General features: G+C 39.0%; 1 protein-coding gene across 1 annotated transcript in view; it reads left to right on the top strand.

The window, feature by feature from the left end:
- Window positions 1–20,288, top strand: part of CWF19L2 (CWF19 like cell cycle control factor 2) — a 150,671-nt gene that overhangs the window by 122,850 nt on the left and 7,533 nt on the right. The window contains exons 13-16 of the mRNA XM_047070451.1: window positions 4,733–4,945; window positions 8,930–9,046; window positions 16,186–16,341; window positions 18,413–18,493. Of these exons, the coding sequence (XP_046926407.1) occupies window positions 4,733–4,945; window positions 8,930–9,046; window positions 16,186–16,341; window positions 18,413–18,493 (567 nt within the window). The remainder of the gene's footprint in view (window positions 1–4,732; window positions 4,946–8,929; window positions 9,047–16,185; window positions 16,342–18,412; window positions 18,494–20,288) is intronic.

Here is a 20,288-nt window from a genome sequence, read left to right as displayed (position 1 = left end):
TTTTTTCTTTTTTTTGGCATGTAAACATCCAGTTTTCCCAACACCATTTGTTTAAGAGACTGTCATTTCCCTGTTCAATGATCTTGGCATCCTTGTTGTGAGTATTTTCAGCATACTTGAGAGGGCTTATTTCTGATCTGTCTGTTCTATTCTGTTAGTCTGTTTGTCCATCTTTATGATAATATTACATTGTTTTGGTTACTGTAGCTTTGCAGTAAATTTTAAAATCAGGAAGTATGAGGGACACCTGGGTGGCTCAGTTGGTTGAGCATCCGACCTCAGCTCAGGTCATGATCTCGCAGTTCATGAGTTGGAGCCCCGCATCGGGCTCTGTGCTGACAGCTCAGAGCCTGGAGCCTGCTTTGGATTCTGTGTCCCTCTCTCTCTGCCCTTCTCCAGCTCATGCTCTATTCTCTCTGTCTCTCAAAAATGAATAAACGTTAATTTTTTTTTTTTAATCAGGAAGTATGAGACCTCTACCTTTGTTCATTTTCAAGATTATTTTGTCTGTTTGTAGTCCCTTGAGACCCATCGTATGTGAATTTTAAGCTAGATTTTTCTCTTCCTGCAAAAAACATTATTGAGATTTTGATAAGCATTGTGTTGAATCTCTAAATCACTTGGGTAATCTTCCCCCTCCTTTCTTTTATCTTATGTTTTTTAATGTTGTAACTGTTTTACCACATTTTTCTCATTTATTTGGAAGAGGTTCTCAGAGTTGTAAAATTTATGATGTATGAACTTGAGCTCGAATCATCCCATCCGCTTTCTTTAGGACTTTTTAAATGATGAAGAGTTTTATTTTCATACCTTCTTTTCTTTCTTCACCTCCTTTCTTCTGACAAGGTTTTTGCTTTTTTTCCTTCTTAGACTCAATTCTCCACTCTGTGTTAACATTCTGTCCATTAAAACATTTTTTTTGTTGTCAAATAGGAAGATGGTGGGCTGAAGACCACAGGAGATGTGTACATGATTAATAAGTTGAAAACATTTTGGATCAAATCCCACAGAGAAGATAATGGGAAAAATTCAAATAATTAGAAGGTGTAGGAGGAGAGGATTGTAGTTGTGTTGAAGCATCAGTTTTGTATTGTGTTAAAGAATTATGCAGATTTAACAGACAAGACTGTCCTCTATTTAATTCAATACTGTGAATCAATCAGAGAAGTTTGGCAACGTCCACGAAACATAGATTTAAAGTGTAGAAGCACTATCTTCTGTATACAAAAGATTTGATTTGAATTGAATAAATTCCCTGATCACTCATGAACTGGTTTTTAATAACAGTGTTTTTATAACAGTGTACATGTGAAGGGACAGTTGCATGTGGAGGTATGTATTCTGCTTCATTAATATACTTTAGAAAAGATCGATACCTGTTAGATGTCTGTGTTGTCTCTGATAAGTACCTTAAGTCATTTGGGTGTATTTATTCTAGATGACATTTAAGATTTCTTCGAATTCTCTGTTCTGCTTCATAGACTATATTTAAAATACACCCTTTCTGTCTTTTAAAGGTGGATTTCTTTTCTTTTTTTTTTTTTTTTAATGTTTTATTTATTTTTGAGACAGAGACAGAGCTTGAGCAGGGGAGGGACAGAGAGAAAGAGGGAGACACAGAACCCGAAGCAGGCTCCAGGCTCTGAACTGTCAGCACAGATCCCAACGCGGGGCTCAAACTCATAAACTGCGAGATCATGACCTGAGCTGAAGTCAGACGCTTAACTGACTGAGCCACCCAGGTGCCCTGAAAGGTGGATTTCTTAAGTGAGAGGGGCTCCCTGAATGTCATATACTCTTCGTTTTTATAGTCAGATAGGCCTACATTGGATTCCTGCTCCTGTCTCTTAATAGCTGTGTGATTTTGATGATTTAGTCTCTCCTAAGCTTTTTTTTTTTTTTTAATGTTTATTTATTTTTCAACGTTTATTTATTTTTGGGACAGAGAGAGACAGAGCATGAACGGGGGAGGGGCAGAGAGAGAGGGAGACACAGAATCGGAAACAGGCTCCAGGCTCTGAGCCATCAGCCCAGAGCCCGACGCGGGGCTCGAACTCACTAATGTTTATTTATTTTTGAGAGAGAGAGAGCACAAATGGGGGAGCGGCAGAGAGAGAAGGGGACAAAGGACCCAAAACTGGCTCCGTGCTGACAGCAGCGAGCCCAGTATGGGGCTCAAACTCATGAAGCATGAGACCATGACCTGAGCCCAAGCCAGATGCTCCACCGACTGAGCCACGCAGGCACCTTAAGCTTTGTATTGTAATCTAACAAGTGGCAGTGGCAATTCATTCCTATGTTGTAGGGATATTTGGATGAGAGAGTACTTAAGGTCTCTGTTAGTACCTAGCACATAGTTGGTCACTATTACGAAAATAACTAGTGACTACTTCTGATATTTTTAAATGTTATATGTTACGGTCGAGATAAAGGTCTGAAGTTAAAATAATGATTTGTAAGTCAGGGCAGTTCACGTAAATAGACAAAGTTGACACAATAGAGAGGTATAAACAAGGATCAATAATGGAGAAAAAGTAGAAGATAAAAAATAAATTCTAGTATAGAAAAGGAAACTGTTGTGCTCAGATACCTTATTGCTAATAATTAGTACCTGGTTTCTGATTTTTAGCTAGTTCTATCAATAATGACATCTTAGAAATCTTCTTCTGTTTACATTCTGTTCTCCTTTCTATTCTTTTTTTAAATTTCTTAAGGTGGATGTTGACATCATTAATTCTCATGAGGCCTTTCTTCTTTTTTCTTTCTTTTTTTTGTCTTCTGATATAGGTGTTTGGTGCTGTAATGATCACTTTAAGTACTGCTTTAGCACCATCCCACAAATTCTCTTTTTTTTTTAATGGCAGTTCAAAATACTTTCTGATTTTTCCTTCCTTCCTTCCTTCCTTCCTTCCTTCCTTCCTTCCTTCCTTCCTTCCTTCCTTCCTTCTTCCTTCCTTCCTTCCTTCCTTTAATACATGTGTTATTTGGAACTGGGCTATTTAATTTCCAAGTACTTGGCAATTTTCCAAATGTATTTCTGCTGGGATTTCTAATTTAATTCCATTGTGTTCAGGGCACATACTTTACGTTACCTGAATCCTTTTAAATTTATTAGGAATTGTGCTATAACTAAGAATGCCCTCTATCTTGGTAAATGTTCTTTGTGCACTTGAGAAGAATGTTTATTTTGCAGATGTTAGATAGAATTTCTGTCGATGTCAGTTAGGTCAGAGTTTTGGATAGTTTGTTCAAGTCTTGTGTGCCTGTTGATTTTCTCCTTGTTCCATCAGTTATTGGGAGAATGTGTTTAATTCTCTGACTACAGTTGTGGACGCGTAGTTTTCTGCAGTTCTGTCAAGTTTTGGCTTCATGTATTTTGAAACTCTGTAATTAGGTGCATAAATTTTGCTATTGTTATTCCTCTTGATGGTATGACCCCTTTATCCTTATGAAATGATCTTTTGTGTCCTTCATTTCTTTGCTTTGAATTCTACTTTCTCTGACATAAATGCAGCCATTCTAGCTGTCTTCAAATCTTTTTAACTGTCTGATAAGATCCAAGCATCCTGCTATTGCTTTGTATTTGATGATGAAAAAGAAAAAGAGTTCACTTTGGGTACTTAGTAGACTAAATAGAACTTTGAACTTAGCCTAATGAGAGAAAAACAGAAGTCAGTGAGCAATTATGATACAGTGTGGTCATGAAACTGATAGGAGTGCAGTACTAGAGGGTCTTGGGAGATCCAGGGATGTTCTTTTGTGGAGGTGACAGCTAAATCTAAGCCTCAGGTTGGAAAATGAGTAGCAAATGGCTAAACTGAAGGCAGAAATTGGTCAGAGAGCAGTATGTGCAAAGCCTGAAGGTAACAGTACTTTTGGGTTGAAAACAGGAAGACCAGAGCATAAAGTTCAAGTAAGGGTGTGATCGGATGTGACTGGAAAGGTCATCAATGCCAGATTATGAAGAAAATTGTAATAATAATGGGGGCCCACATTTGTGAGTCCTTATTGTGTGTCAGGCATGCGTTGAGAGGATTAAGCAAGATAACCCTGTTTGGTAGATAGTATTGTTACAACCATTGTGAAATGAGGAAATAAAGCGTGCGGAGAGCAAAGAGAGATTAAGTAACTTGCCCAAGGCTCTACATACAGGAGACAGAACTTTGCCAGGGTCATTCTATCTATGTCTATGATGTAGTAGGCAAACCAGAGTTTGAACTTGATCCTGTTCACAATGTGGAGTTCTCTGAGGATTTTAAGCAGGGACATAAATTAAATAAGTAAAATTTGTGTTTTAAAAGCATCCCCCTGGCTACAGTTTATGTTGGGGGAGATGGGGAGAAGCTGCCTGGAGAGAACAGTTGAAAAATGTTTATGTTCTCTGTGGAGCGTATGCTAATTTTAAAATGAAAGTAGTTCTTAACCTCTCTGTGGTTCAGTTTCCTGATCTGGTAAATGGAAATGATGATGGTCTCATTCTCACAGGAGCATAAAACAAATTGCATAAAATTGTACATGGTGAATACTCAGTCAACTTCAGCTGTGATGATGATGATGATGATTGATTGATTGACTTAAAAATCAAGCTTAAATGTTTAATCATGTTTTTCTTCTTCTTTTTTTAAATTTAAAAGTTGTACCATGGAACTTACAGATATGTCTTTGGTAGCTGCAATACAATAAAATGTTAACCACCTCCCTTCTCCCCACTACTGTTATTTTGGTTTTTCAGTTTATGGGAAAAACAGATGGAGACTATTATACCCTAGATGACATGTTTGTCTCCAAAGCAGCTGAGAGAGAACGTTTTGGTGCAGAGGAAGAGAACCAGAGGAAAAAAGCCATTGCCGAGCATCAGAGTCTCGCTGCCCGAATGGAAAAATGTCCCTACTGTTTTGACAGCTCTCAGTTTCCCAAGCACCTTATTGTTGCAATAGGTGTTAAGGTAAGAAATACCACACTCATGGCCCCGAGGAAGTGATGTAGTGCTGTGTCCAGATTTGCCTCTTTCTTCAGACCCTTACAGGATTCTAACATGTCTGGTCTTCTCTTACTCTGTGTTGCAAATAGTTTTCTTTTCTGACTTCCTGTGATTCTTAGACTCTTCCCTAGAGCAGCATAAAAATTTAGGTGACTTGAAGCTCACATTTTGTATGATTCTCCTCTTTAGGGGAACAGCACTGGGCCTGAACTTGGGAGCCCAACCGCCTGAACCCAGGTTCTGGCCCTGGCATTGGCCAGCCGTGGGACCTCATTTTCATGGTTGGCACTTGATTCTTAGTATTCAAGTCACTTCAGAAATACTCCGTCTAACGCAGTTGCTGCTTCTTCCCTTACTTTCTCATAGAACCTATTTGTTTCTTCTTAGAATATCTGATAATTTGAAAAATTTTACCTTATTTTACTTGTGTATTAAGTCCCTCTTCTGATAGGCTGTAAGTTCTGTGAACACCTAGATAACTCTCACTCATCATTGTGCACCAAGCATGAATTCCATTGTTGACCAAACATATATCCCATTGTATATCAAGAGTGTATGTTCGTAGTCACTTATTTTAATAAATATTAATGATTGCTTAATTACTGATAATTGTCACTTATTTCAATAAATATTCAGTGAGTTAGTTCTTGTATTGATTAATTATTGTGTACCCGACATACACCAGACCGTAATTAGTTTCTAGAGAAAAGTAGACTCAGAATCAGAAGTACTTGTGGAGCTTGTATTCTAGTAAAATAAGGCAGAAAATAAAGTAATAATTGCCCTGATTGAAGAAAGTGTTGTCAGAAAGCAAATAGAGCAAGGGAATGGGACAAAATGATGGGAGAGTATTTTTTGAGAAGGTGATCTAGAAGGCCCCCTGTAAGGAGGTATTTTAGGGAAGGTATGAAAGATGGAAGGAGCAAGCAACATGAGGATGTGAATGACTGATATTTCAGGAAGGGGCGTCAGCAGGTGAAGAGCCATGAGGAGGAAAGAGCTGGTTCGTGGAGCAGAGTGTGGCCCAGGGCAGAGGGAGTGAGAAAAGGAGAGGAGAGGAATGAATGAGTGCCATGCTAGTTCAGGAACTCATAGTTCAGGGACTGTGCATATACGTGTTTATTTGCTAGTTTTTTGTTTCTTGTGTATGTCCCGCCCCTCTCCACACACACCTGTGTGTCCAGAGAACTGGTGTGGGCTTTTCCATTCCGACTCTAGCCTTTAGTATCTTTAGGTTGTTGTTAAGACAGTCAACTTATCGGTTCACGTTAGGGTTTCTTTAACTTTATTTCTTCACTCTTCTTTTTTCCCCCTTCCAAACTATCAAAAAGGTAAATGTAAAAGTTCCATTTAAAATTTATTCAATTAAAAAAAATAAAATTTATTCAATTAAAAAAACCCCACCATAACCAATTACTTGTATCAATTTATCTGAATTCTTTTCCAGACTTTTATAAACATTTACATTTTTCTAGTTACGACATTATAAATATTTCGTTCCTCTTCAGTCCGATCCCTACCTTTTAAACACGTAAGAGCAAATTAAACAAAGGAAATTTTTCCTGCTGTGCTTTAGAAGTTTGGAGAATTTTCATTGGGGTTTTTTGTTTTCCCCAGTGCACTGGAGACAGGCTGGGCTCAGGGGGGCACAGACCTTCTGTTCACCTCCTGCCTTGTAGGCTGCTTCCCCAAGGAGGCGTTTCTCAGTTCACTCGTGAAAGTGAACTGCTGGCCTGGGAACAGACACTTTCTGGTTCTTATCTTCCACCCTTCCTATTTGTCATACACGTCTTTCCCTGTTTTTGTCGGTGGCCCTCTTCCTCTGTCAGGTAATCCACCCTTTCCAACTAGTCTTTCCTCATGGTATTAAATTCTTTTTGCCTTTCACTTCCTGAGAGTTGGCTGGCCTGTTTCTTCCCATTGGGACTCAATCTTTTCATTCTAGTTTAACTTAAAAAACCACTGGAGTCTCTCCTTTCTGCATCTATGCATTATATGCTCTAAAAACTACCATCTACCTCCAGCCTTTCGGCTGTGACAATGTTGATACAGAAATATTTGAAACATTGATTAGAAGGAACCTTACCCGTCATCTGACTACCTATCCCATCCACTGTAGCTAACAGGCCATTTAATTAATCTGAATAAACAAGAACAAATTACTCCTTTCAGTTATCACCTAAGTTAATCTTAGATGGTTTTGAGTTTCTAAGGAATTATTTTGCCATTCAGTGGAAATGATAAATCACATTCCACAGCAATTCAGTAATTCTCACTCAGCTTGAATTTCTAATATTTAAAGTGAATGTTTTAAATCCAAATGTATTAATGAAACTATATTAATACTCATTAGAATCACAGAGGTAAATAACTTCTGATTGTCAGCTTTTCGTGCTTTCTTCCTCCTTTTTTTAAAATTAAAAGTTATCTGTCTCCCTCGTCTTAACACTGTGCTTTACTTTTTTTAAAAATAGGCTTTGTTTCTTTTTTTTTTTTTTTTTTTTAATTTTTTTTTCAACGTTTATTTATTTTTGGGACAGAGAGAGACAGAGCATGAACGGGGGAGGGGCAGAGAGAGAGGGAGACACAGAATGGGAAACAGGCTCCAGGCTCTGAGCCATCAGCCCAGAGCCTGATGCGGGGCTCGAACTCACGGACCGTGAGATCGTGACCTGGCTGAAGTTGGACGCTTAACCGACTGCGCCACCCAGGCGCCCCGCTTTGTTTCTTTTTTAGAATAGTTTTAGATTTACAGAAAAATTAAGAAGACAGTTCCATATACGCTGTATCCAGTGTCTTCTCTTACTAACACCTGACATTAGTAAGCAAATTTACAAGTTGTAAACTTGTTACAATTAATGAATCAGTACTGATGTTATTTTTAAAAATATTTTGAATATGGGCTCAGGGGGGCACAGACTGTTACTATAAACTTAGGTAAATTTCCATATCCATTCCTTCTTTGTCTTCTCTCAGAAGAGTTTTAAAAAGTTTGCATTAGGGGCGCCTGGGTGGCGCAGTCGGTTAAGCGTCCGACTTCAGCCAGGTCACGATCTCGCGGTCTGTGGGTTCGAGCCCCGCGTCGGGCTCTGGGCTGATGGCTCAGAGCCTGGAGCCTGTTCCCGATTCTGTGTGTCTCTCTCTCTCGGCCCCTCCCCCGTTCGTGCTCTGTCTCTCTCTGTCCCAAAAATAAATAAAAAACGTTGAAAAAAAAATTAAAAAAAAAAAAGTTTGCATTATTTTGTGAAATAATATTGTCTGCCATACAAAATACTTCTATCTAAAACCTAACAAAAAAGAGTAGAAAATAAGAGTGAGCCCCTTTGCAGAATATTTTTAATGTTCCTCATGAGCACTCTTTGCTCACTATATATAGGCTAATTGACTTTTTTTCTTTTTTAAGACAGTTGTATATAGTGGAAAAATAGCACCAGTTTGTAGGTAACACATGTATTTAAACAGATGGAACTTAAGCAGAGCAGTAAAACCATACAGAGAACATTTCCTTTCTCTCTTACTTGGGTTAATTCTCTTTGCTTAGGCAGTATGATAAGGAAAACCAGTTAGACTTCTCTTTCATTACCAAGCCATATATCTTTTCATTCTTGCCCCAAATTGTGTTGTTTCAAGGGCTTTGAAAGCATATAACTTTCTCAGATCAAGGATAAAGTGTGTCATTCATTTTGCCCTTGGGTACGCTCAATCTCTGAAATACATAGAACAGTTAAAATTGAGACTTGGGCTGTAAATTTCCATTTTATTAGAATCTGCCTTCATGGCTTTTAAAAGCATTTTGAAAATATCAGATATCTTTAAAAACATTAAAATAAAACGTATTGCTTGTAAACAAGTGTGCTTTATTAGGTGTCAGCCATGTTTCCCATGGCTCATTGGTAGCAACTGAGAATAAATACAGTAACATTTCTCTTTGCAACTTTTTCCCCATAGGCTTATTTATGTCTACCCAACGTCCGATCTCTTACTGAGGGACACTGCCTGATAGTCCCTTTGCAACACCACAGGGCTTCCACCTTACTGGACGAAGACATCTGGGAGGAAATTCAGGTCAGCATGGTAATCTCATCATTGTAATGCGCAGGAGCAGTTTTTACGAAATAATCGCCAGTGGGTTTCTTTATCACCTTTGTCCAGTGATTTTGCTTTCTGAACTTACACATTTGTATACATTTCCCTAGTTGTGTACATCTCCAGATCATGTTTTCACCACTCACTCCCTTTTTAGTTTATTTCCCTTATGTACTCCCTGTTTTGAAGGGTTTTTTTTTTTTTTTAATTTTTTACTGAGATATAATTGATGTATAGCCTTACTAGTTTCAGGTGTACAACTGAAAGCTTTTGTGTACTAAACAAACTGTGACACAGTAATAAGTATTTTTACTTAAAAAATCAGTGTAAGATTTCTAATCTCTACTTTTGTGGAGCAGGAGATAGCCATTCTTGACAAAGTAAGGTAATAAAGGAAAAGAGATTTTCAGATAATAAAAAATAAATTTTGGAAGCCAGAGGTTCATAGTCAGCATTTGCCATATTTTCCTGTAATGGAATTGGTCTCTGCTGCTGTGATTTTGCTATCAGCCTTTACTTTTATACTTTTCCCTTTATTACCTGGCCCAGCTTTTAGATTCAGGATTTTTCTTCCCTCCCCTCCCCTCCCCTCCCTTCCCCTCCCTTCCCCTCCCCTTCTTGTTGTGGCTGATTCTGCAAGAAACTGAAAGGCACGACATGGGTGAAATTGCTGCTGAATTATTTCAAGACCTCATAATGACCAAAAAAGAAAAAAATAAAACTCTTCATTTTTCTAATACTTGACAGTTGAATAGGAGTTACAGGGACCCCTAGTTAGAAAATGTGAAAATTGTAAGACTGTAAAAGACACTATGTACTGGTCTTTGCATCATGTTGATAAAGATGCCAAAGAGGAGATATTTTGACCACACATTGTGAAATTCAGTCTCTTACTCCTTGTAATCTTTACGTTTATGCTGTGAAAGTAAAGGGCAGACTGTTACCATACATCTGTGGCCAGGCATGGGTAAGAATGTGGACAAATACACTTGATGTGGGAAAAAATTTTTTTCTAGTAGTGGATGCCAGTGCAGTAAATAATTTAAAGTGGAAGTATGCAAATTTGGTTTTCAGAATTATTTTGAGACTTTTCTGGAATGTCTTAAAAATTTATGCATGCAAAACTGATTTAACTTAGAGCAAACTACAGTGCCAAAAAGATTTTAAGTAATACAGGAATCTAGTCTGTGTGTTTTATATTTCTGTAAGAAATTAAGCCACTTGATGGAAAACATTGAGGTGGATAAAGAAGAAATGTATTCATTCAGTAGATACTGAGGACATGAATGTCGATAATCCCGGTGTCCTGAGAAATGCAGAGATAAAAATCATTAATTCTGCCCGTAGGTATGGTGTATTTTCGTACAGGTTATATTGCACTTCAGTGGATTTGGGAGCTGTATGCACTATGGAAAATTGAGTGAGGGAGGAAAGCCAAGTTATCTTACACAGAGAATAGCATTATGGCTTTTTGTGTGATAAGAGAATTAGTTGTTACAAGTTGTAAATTAGTATAAGACAGTGAGCAAATAAAGTATTTGAATTCTAGCTTATTTAAAGAAATGTAGCTTTGGGGATTTTTGTTCTTACCTTCAAATATATTCAGAAGTTCAATACTGACTGGCTGGCTCAGTCAGAAGAGCATGCGACTCTTGATCTTGGGGTTTGAGTTTGAGCCCCATGTTGGGTACAGAGATTACTTAAAAATAAAGAATCTTAAAAAAAAAACTTCAAGTTAATCACGCCCTGGTAAATACCTTTATGGTTATTCCCCCCTTCTAGAGAATATTTAACAAAGATTATTTGACTTAGGAAAAAATAATGTTTGGAAATGCAGGAGCCACTTTTTCTAAGTGATGTTTATCCCCATCCTCTAGTAACATTTAAATTTAATTTTGGATCTTATATTTAATAGAAAATGCAAAACTAAGTTTCAGCACAGCATATGGGAATAATCCCAGATTTTGAATGAATAGGAGCCAGGTTTTTTAGTTTCATTAACTATATAGTGAAGCTTGGTCCCCTTTAAAGTTATTCTTACCAGTTTGACAGATAGGTTTGAGCTTATGTTATCGTCAGACACCGTGGATCCATTATTTAAATATCCCAAATTAGCGGTGTGGTGGTGGGGCCATTGCCTACAGTGGGCTTTGCTGCTGAGCGGTGTGATGGGGCCATTTCCCTGGGAAAGCTCCAGTATTGCACCCCCAGGTCTTTTTCTGGGGGCGATCAGACTCTCCAGAGACAGTTCTTCCCATCTCTCACCTGGTGCATCTGAGACGGTTTGCTCCTGTTCTGGCAGACGAGTGGGGGAAGAAGGCTGGGGCAGCAGAATTTCAACACTCTGTAACATTTCCTGTAATGCCCCCGTTTTCAGACTCCAGCTGTGTCAGGTTTTGCCAGCCCAGCAAACTTACTGTTGACCTTCTACAGAGAATAATCCGACAGCGTTCTGCTGGTGTTGAGGGTATCGGCGTGTTAATTGCTTTTTTCAAAAGACTTCCATCTATGCCATTTGCTTTTTGCTACACCTTCACTCTCCTTCTGTAACCGCTTGGTGCTTACCAGTTCTTGAGCCTTGTGAGGGTTCTGTGGTGCGGGATGGCTGTCTTCTCTGCTACCCCTGCCGATCCCCTCCCGCCACACCGGCCAGGGATGAGCCAGCTTGCTGATGTTTAAGTCACTTATTATGGAGTGATCTGATTTCCAGTGAGGCTTCTCTCGTTCTCTTTGTTCCAGTAATTTGGGCTGTTTTAAAAATTACTTTAATGTCATTTCTGAGTGGCTACTCCATGGAGGGCACAGAGTTAAATATATGTATTCTATCTCATAACATTTATCTCTGGATAACTTTACCTTTGGACATGTTCTATTTAGAAAATCTGAATAAATTATAGTATTAATACTATATGATCAACATTACATAGCTTTGATATTTCCAAGTATAATGCTTTAATTTTCATTTCAAAAAGTTTTACTTATATACACCTGAATTGTTATAATGTGACTTGATACAAATTAAGAATTGCAACACTCTAGTATAGCTTACTTAAATATATTGTAAGGAATTTTAGTCTAGATGTGTTAATTAAAATGAGGAATGGCGTGTAGGTGAGTAGTCAGAGTTTAGAAATATGGAAAATAGTGATTACCCAATGGGTAGAGTTTTTTCTACTAGAAAAATGGGAATGTTCTATAATCCCCATAATATGGGGATCTATATCTCTGTGAAGCATAAAATAGTTTTGGTATGTTATAATAATGAACTAAAAACCTTTCTTCAGTGTTTGGTTGTCGTATAACTTAAAGAATGAATATTATTTAAATACGTATAGTGTATGTGTTATACTGAGCTTCGGGAAGATCCTTCTTTAGTGGAGCGGGTAACCTCAAATTCTTTCATTGAACTCGTGTTTTTCTTTTTTGTTTTTCTTTTTTTAATTTTTTAACATTTATTTATTTTTGAGACAGAGAGAGACAGAGCATGAACGGGGGAGGGGCAGAGAGAGAGGGAGACACAGAATCGGAAACAGGCTCCAGGCTCTGAGCTGTCAGCACAGAGCCCGACGCGGGGCTCGAACTCACGGACCGCGAGATCATGACCTGAGCCGAAGTCGGCCGCTTAACCGACTGAGCCACCCAGGCGCCCCTGAACTCGTGTTTTTCAAGTACAGTTTTTTTATGCAGAGAGAAGTACTTGAGTGTTTGTGTGTGCCCTGCTTGTATGATGTTTATATTATCATAGTGAACTATTCTTGCATCACTACTAATTTAGTACCTTTAAGTTTGCATTTGTAATTCATGACGTCTGGAGTCTGTCTTCCTCACTGTCATCCACATAGTATCTAGAACAAGCATCAAAACAGTTAAACCAGGAAAGGGCTGTGGATCAACAGGAAAGCAAGAAAGTTTGTGAGACAATGTTACATTGTCGGTGCTGCTGCTGCTTTATATCCATTTTCTCCTTTCTTCAAAGAAGCTTAGTTTTCAAATACGTAGTTCTACTCCAGCAATGGTTTTCCTTTTTCTAGCCAGTAAGATTATGTTACCACTGCACTAGGTAATGAAATAAATAACAGTTCATCGAAAATATTCATAATAAATAAAAATTCACAAATGGTAGCAGTTAACAACATAGAGACAGTCTAAAAAACTATCTTATAAAACCAGCTTTGTATATTTTCCCCATTTTGTTTTCTAAGTGTTTTGTGCAAGTGTGTTTGTTTTCTAAGTGTTTACTAGGCCTGAGAAGGTAACTTTTGGGAAAAACGACAGAGTAGAGGTGGGAATGGATGAACGGTTGTCACTTCCTGGCTCGTGAGCCGTGTCAGTCTTAGCACCGATGTCTGTGAATCGTCCATCGAATTGTGGTCACTGCTGTTGCAAACAGAACCGAACTCACAGTGCTCAAGACAGGAAAAGTTAATTTCTTATGTCACGGTCCAGTGTGGGTTGGGCAGTTCCCAAGGCAGATCGCCCCCAGGCATTTAATTGGGTATCCAGGCTCCTTCCATCATCAGGCTCTCCTGTGGTGGGGTCCTCTTTCAGGACCTTGGATGGAAGAAAATGAATACAAGAAGGCACACTGCCCCTTCACTGTTTCAAGGGACACATAAGTCACTTGTCACAAGTGACACCTATCATTTCTAGATACATTCCTTTGCCCAGAATTAAATATGTCCCCATCTAAGTCCCAGAGAGGCTGGGAAATCTAGTCTTGTTTGCCCAGGAAGAGGAAAATGAAACCGTTTAGTGAACATGGCTTTTCTTGGGAAGGTTTGTTGTCTGCAGAAATCAGATTGGGGCCATGGCAACTATAAAATTTGAATGACCACTTTCACCATGTAGATACCTATACCGGTATTTTATATTTTATGATTTTTTACCGTAATTTAACCTCAATTGTGTGTGCACTGTTAATTTGATTTTATGAAGTGTAGTACAAGATTCAGAGGATTTTTAAAGGGGAAGCAATCCTATATAGTCATCTCTAATGATTTAGCTAACAAGTCACCTGACAATGAGATTATTAGACTATTAGCCAAGACTTTGACAACAAATGGAGTCTTTAAAAGAGGCTTTGCTGAACTTCTCTACAGCTCTGGTCAGAAATGAAAAGCAAATCCTGTGTCTGTTGCTTACTAGGTATCTTTGTAGTTTATCTCAATGTATAATTATTTGATTTCCTTTTTTCCTACTTGTTCTTGTTTTATGAAATGAGTACAGAACGGAAGCGTGACAAGTCATTACTGACAAGTGACCATCGGAGGCCTGGCGGAGTCCCAGGACCCCCACCCCCCAGGCAGCAGTGACAAGTAGCTTCTCCCCTTTTGGGGTGTCCGTGGAGGCTGAGTGGGGAAGCTGAACAGCTGTCTGCACGTGGCAGTTGCTAGGCAGTGTCTGAGCCACAACCTGGCTGAATCTCCAGGGAGTTAGGCTGAGCTAAGACCAGGAACCTGAAAAGGTGGTGTGATTCCACCTGTACGACATGCTTGAAATGGTAGGATTAAAGAAATGGAGAACGCAGTGGCGGTTTTGCCCAAGTGATGAGAGGGAGTGTGGCTGGGAGCGTTGGGATTGCTCTGTGCCTTCACCGTGTCCCTGTTAATATCCTGGTTGTGATGCTGTACTGTTGTTTTGTAAGATGCTACCATTGGGGGAAACTGGGGTAGAGGTGTATGGGATCTCTCTATTTTCTACATGTGATCTATAGTCCTAACTGAACAATTTAAGATACTTGAAAGTTATAAATTAGCTGACAAATCTAGATTAAAAAATGTTTCAAAAATAAATTTAATAAGGTGGGGGGGGGCGCGCCTGAGTGGCTCAGTCAGTTAAGTGTCTGAATCTTGGTTTCGGCTCACGTCACGGTTCATGAGATCGAGCCCCGTGTTGGCCTCTGTGCTAACAGTGGGGAGCTTGCTTGGGATTCTCTCGCTGCCTCTCTACCTCTTGTGCACTCTCTGTCTCTCTCTCAAAAATAAATAAACTTTAAAAAAAATAAAAAAAAATCTTTCTTCCTCCTACTTAGACAAATATACTAACACTTAATAAAGATAGAATAAATATATGACACTCTACAAGGCCAAGTTTGAATTTCGAATTCTTAGACACCTTGGCGGTGTGGGGAGAGTCAGCTTCTGGCTACAGCCTTCAGCCTGGTCCCCTTTCTTCTAAGCCCTGACATCATCCTGTACCACAGGGGATGTCCTGTGCATACCTGTGAGCGTCTGGACGGCGTGTCTGTGCTCCAGGACTCAGGGTGTGAAATAATAAATCTGTAAGTAAGTAGAAAAGAATAAAAAGCAGGGATTTTATAATAACGCTGAGTTCTTTGGGAAAAGAAAACACCCTTACTGTTCCACCGTAGTACATTTGACTTTGATACACTTGGTGGGACATGATTGTACGTGAAAATAGGGGATGCTTGAGTATACAAGGTCCAAGTGCAGGGTCAGCAGACGTGTGTGGGAGCCAGTGGATGAAGATGCTGTGAGCCTGGGGAGATACTTGGAAGTGGGTTCCACACCCACCTTCCAGGAGTAAGTACCTTCTGTGTTTTGTGGTTGTTTTCCTCTGATTTTACCATCTTTTCTGCCTATTTTACTCCTTGAGTTTGATTTTATCTCTTCCTTGTCTTATTGTAGTCTATTGGAACATTTCCAATATATACACAAAACCCTGCAGAGTACGTTTCAGTTTAAAAAGAAAAGTTGGTTAGGGGCGCCTGGGTGGCTCATTCGCTTGGGCTGACTGACTTCGGCTCAGGTCATGATCTCACGGTTCGTGGGTTTGAGCCCCGCATGGGGCTCTGTGCTGACAGCTCAGAGCCTGGAGCCTGCTTCTGATTCTGTGTCTCCCTCTCTCTGCACCTCCCCTGCTCGTGCTCTGTCTCTGACTCTCAAAAAGTAAATAAATAAATAAAAAAAGAAAAGTTGCTTAAATATGTGAAATGATATAGTAGATTTAGAAAGTAAAGTAATGGTAAGGTAACAGTACGGAATCTAAACATTGTTGACCATTTATTTTTTATTTTAAAGGGATTTAGTGTACCTTTTATTATTTTCCATATTTTGTCTGTAAGTCTTTTAGTTACCTCATCATTTTATTTTCTTTAGATGTTTAGGAAATCATTGGTAAAGATGTTTGAAGATAAAGGGTTGGACTGCATCTTTTTAGAAACCAACATGAGCATGAAGAAGCAGTACCATATGGTTTACGAGTGCATTCCTCTCCCGAAGGAAGTGGGTGACATGGCTCCCATCTACTTTAAGGTATTTCTGGATACTTTTGCATGCATCCTGTTTCACAACAGTGCTGTTTTATGAATACGGTTATCTTTTTTCTTGTATTTTTTGTCCTTATATACTAATATCAAACTTTATATAAAGAAATGCAGTAAAGCACACAAAAAAATTCTTTGTAAATTTCTGTAGAGAGAAATTTGGGATTTTGACCTTTAAAAAGCATGCTTATTTGGGAGTGCCTGGGTGGCTCAGTCGGTTGAGTGTCCAACTTCAGCTCAGGTCGTGGTCGCACAGCTTGTGAGTTTGAGTCCCGCATCTGGCGCTGTGCAGACAGCTTGGAGCCTGGAGCCTGCTTTGGATTCTCTGTTTCCCTCTCTCTTTCCCCCTCCCCTGCTCACACTCTGTCTCTCTCTCTCAAAAATAAATAAACATTGAAAAAAAAAAGCATGCTTATTTGTATGAATATACTGTTGAATGGCAGTTTATGATGTCTATTTTAATTTTTCAGTTCTAAAATGAAAAATCAGGGTTTTACCTTGAAGTCCTTTGCGGTCAAAATTATAGTCGTAATTCTAGAAAACTCACTGAAATTCACAAGAGCTGGAGAGAGTTACATACAAATAGTCCATGTTAACAATTGCTGAGACAAGTTACTGTTCTTTTAGTATTTAATACCTCATGATGCTATTTGTAAGAAGAAACTAGCATCTAACCTTGACATACATTTTTGGACATAATTACTAGAGTTTTTAATCAGTTAAGTGTCATTATAATATTCAGGCAGCTTTTACAAGATAGCATGGTTTTGAGGCTGAGCTGAATACATTATAATTTATAGGCTAATATAAATGCATGTGTAGAAACGTATATGAAATAGTAACATGTAAAGTGAAAAATGGAGGCAGTGTTTTATGAAGTGATGCACGGAGACTTTCCCATGCAACATTTAGACGATACAGGATGGGAGAGTTTATTCGTGGACTGGACAACCCAGTACAAAGGATGGTGAGACTTGTTGAGGTTAATGAGGTGGTGAAAATATGCTTTCTCTCTACAGATTTCTAAAAACAATTTGATTATTTGATTTTAAGAAATATACTAGTAAAGTAGGAGAAAGAGCCAACTTGCCAGTTGTGTGTTAAGCAAAATCAGTTGGGAAAGAGATTATTATTCTTTTCTTCATTTTTTTTTCCTTTCTTTTTTTTGTATCTCCTCCGTAGAGTCTTAGGTGATTGTGACCACAGGCATTGAGGTAATAGGAATGTAAGCAGCCACTGTTGCTCATGTTGGGTGACAGAAATGTCATCACTTAGAATGGTGTGTCACTTTTCTACCCTAAACCTTTTATTTGATTTGCCTTCAGTTTTATACTGAATGTGCTACGTTATAGTATCAGCCCCAGTGCCCCATATGCCTTTTAAATATGGACCAGCAGTGTATCTGATGCTTTTAAACTGTGCTTATTTGAATGCTAATTTTATGTTTAAAATTTGCTTCATTAGGGATGACAACTGTACAAAAATGAGAGTACTTGATACTCATCATCCTGGTTTTTCTATTAAATATTTCTTTACCATAAATACTAGTTCTGTTGCTTAGGCTCGGAGGTCTTACAATGCCGTATCTATGTATTTTTCCCCTTCATTTTTACTTCTTTGTTATAGGGCCAAATAGTTCAAGTACCTGGTTGTCAGAAATTACTCTTTTGCGAAAAGGGCAGTAAAACTAAACAAATTTATTTGAGTAGGTTTCTATGAATGGGATAAGGAAGTTGTGAACTTTTATGTTCACAAACTTACGTTTAAATTAAATTGCTTAGGCTTATTAAGGATTGTATTTGTGGTGTAAAGTTGGGCTGAAGTTAGTACAAGAATTAAGAATGAGTAAATAATATTTCCTTTTTCCTAAAGATAGGACTTTAAAGAAAATTAAGGTCCAATTTTAAATAACGAATTAAAGCCTTAACACATTTTAAATAATGAACCACCTACCATGTATGCTCTATCTGTGATTAATTCACTGTATTACTTTATTTTTAAACAGTCTCTTTGTGTTTGCTTATAAGCTATTTTTTCATTAATAAATGGCTATTTCTTAGAAAGCCATAATGGAATCTGATGAAGAATGGTCTATGAACAAGAAATTGATCGATCTCTCTTCGAAAGACATCAGAAAGTCTGTAAGTATCTTTTTCTTGCCCTTGGTATAAGAAATGATCCTGATGTTTAGGGATCATTAATTGTCACATCTTACTTAAGAAAGAGACCATTTGGGGCGCCTGGGTGGCTCAGTCGTTTAAGCGTCTGACTTCGGCTCAGATCATGATCTCACGGCCTGTGAGTTCGAGCCCCGTGTCGGGCTCTGTGCTGACAGCTCAGAGCCTGGAGCCTCTTTAGATTCTGTGTCTTTCTGTCTCTCTCTCCGCCCCTCCCCCGCTCACACTGTGTCTCTCAAAAATAAATAAACATCAAAAAAAAAAAATTAAAAAAAAGAAAGAAAGAGACCATTTGGCTGAGTGACCCAAGGTGAAGTAACTAATTCTATGAATAAGAAATTCTTTTCATTCTACTTGGTCTAGCAAATGCTCCTTTGTTCAGATGCTTATGTGAATATTTATTCCTGACCTTCTGGCCTTGTGCCTTCCTCACCTTCTGGAGCTGTGCCTTCCTCACCTTCTGGCACTGTGCCATTGTGGTGCCTACAGTTGGCTGTGACCACATCAGACTCTGCTGTAGGAGCTCCTGTAATGGGCTTCTCAGCCTCTGTGGAAGTAGGGAGAGGGGCCCTCTCGTTACTCAAATTATAATGAGGATAACATTTTCCTAGAGGCTCTATTTGATTTTGGAGTTCTTCCCTCCCCCCCCCCCCCCGCCCATATAAAGATTACCTGTTACAATCTTTAAAACAGTGGCTAAGTTAGATTATGGGTTCATTTTTCTTTAGGGGAGTTTCCAACCGAGCTTCACAGCTTAGTCGATCCACACACTCACTCTTAGACACGTTACACAAGTTGAGTACTGTCACAAGGACCTCTCTCTTTTCTAGACGTCTAAATGAACTGGAATAGAGATATGCTAGAACTGTGGATTCCTTTTTGGTTTTCTGTTCAAAACACACTTTGCTGTACAGCCGTTCACTGAGTGAGAGCTGTTTACCAGGCACTCTTCTATGTGCATTGCACGTGCTGGAGCAGAACAGGGATGTGGACTCTGGGGGCGGGGCAGGCACTTCAGCCTGTGTGCTAGGTCATCCCTCTGCCCTCGTGTGTAAATAACGTTATTCGAGTGCAGCTACAGCAGTTTGTTAGGTGCTGCTTTTGGAAGCTTTCATGCAGCAAGGGCAGAGTGGAGAGTTGCAGCAGAGACTGTGTAATCTTCAAAGCCCAGAACATTTTATTTAAATTCCGACTTTTATGTTTTCTTAAGTTTGCTGACCCTTGTTCTAATAGATGACACTAGGCTCTTTTCTTCCGTATATTCTTTTTGGAAAGCCAGACTCCTGATACAGGTGACTGGTAAGATATCTCATTGCATTTATTATGTCCTACTCAAGAGATTGAAATTTCATTGCCTTACTGAAGATAGGTTTAATACAAAGGTAAAACATTGTCTATAGTCTTCTTTTCTCCCCTTGCTGGCGAATTCGACCAGACAGTATATTAACTCCCCCCTTAACAAGTGTCCTTTTCATTTCTGTCTTCTCTGAGCCTATAGTAAAACGTATCTAGGGGGCAGCTGAGGGGTTCATTCAGTTGAGTGTCTGACTCTTGATTTTGCCTCAGGTCATGTTTCCAAGGTCATGGGATCAAGTCACGTGTTGGGCTCTGCACTGAATGTGGAGCCTGTTTGGAATTCTCTCTCTCTCTCTCTCTCTCTCTCTCTCTGCGTCTTTCTCTCTGCCCCTCTCCCCTGCTTACATGCTCCCTCTGTCTCTAAAAAAGAAAAAAAGAAAAGGATACCTAACATACACACATC

This window comes from Lynx rufus, unplaced genomic scaffold, assembly GCF_022079265.1.
Source record: "Lynx rufus isolate CCGP_SWC_20201006 ecotype Redwood Valley unplaced genomic scaffold, mLynRuf1.p SCAF_9, whole genome shotgun sequence".
Classification (NCBI taxonomy): domain Eukaryota; kingdom Metazoa; phylum Chordata; class Mammalia; order Carnivora; family Felidae; genus Lynx; species Lynx rufus.
This window is presented reverse-complemented; position numbering and strand designations above follow the sequence as displayed.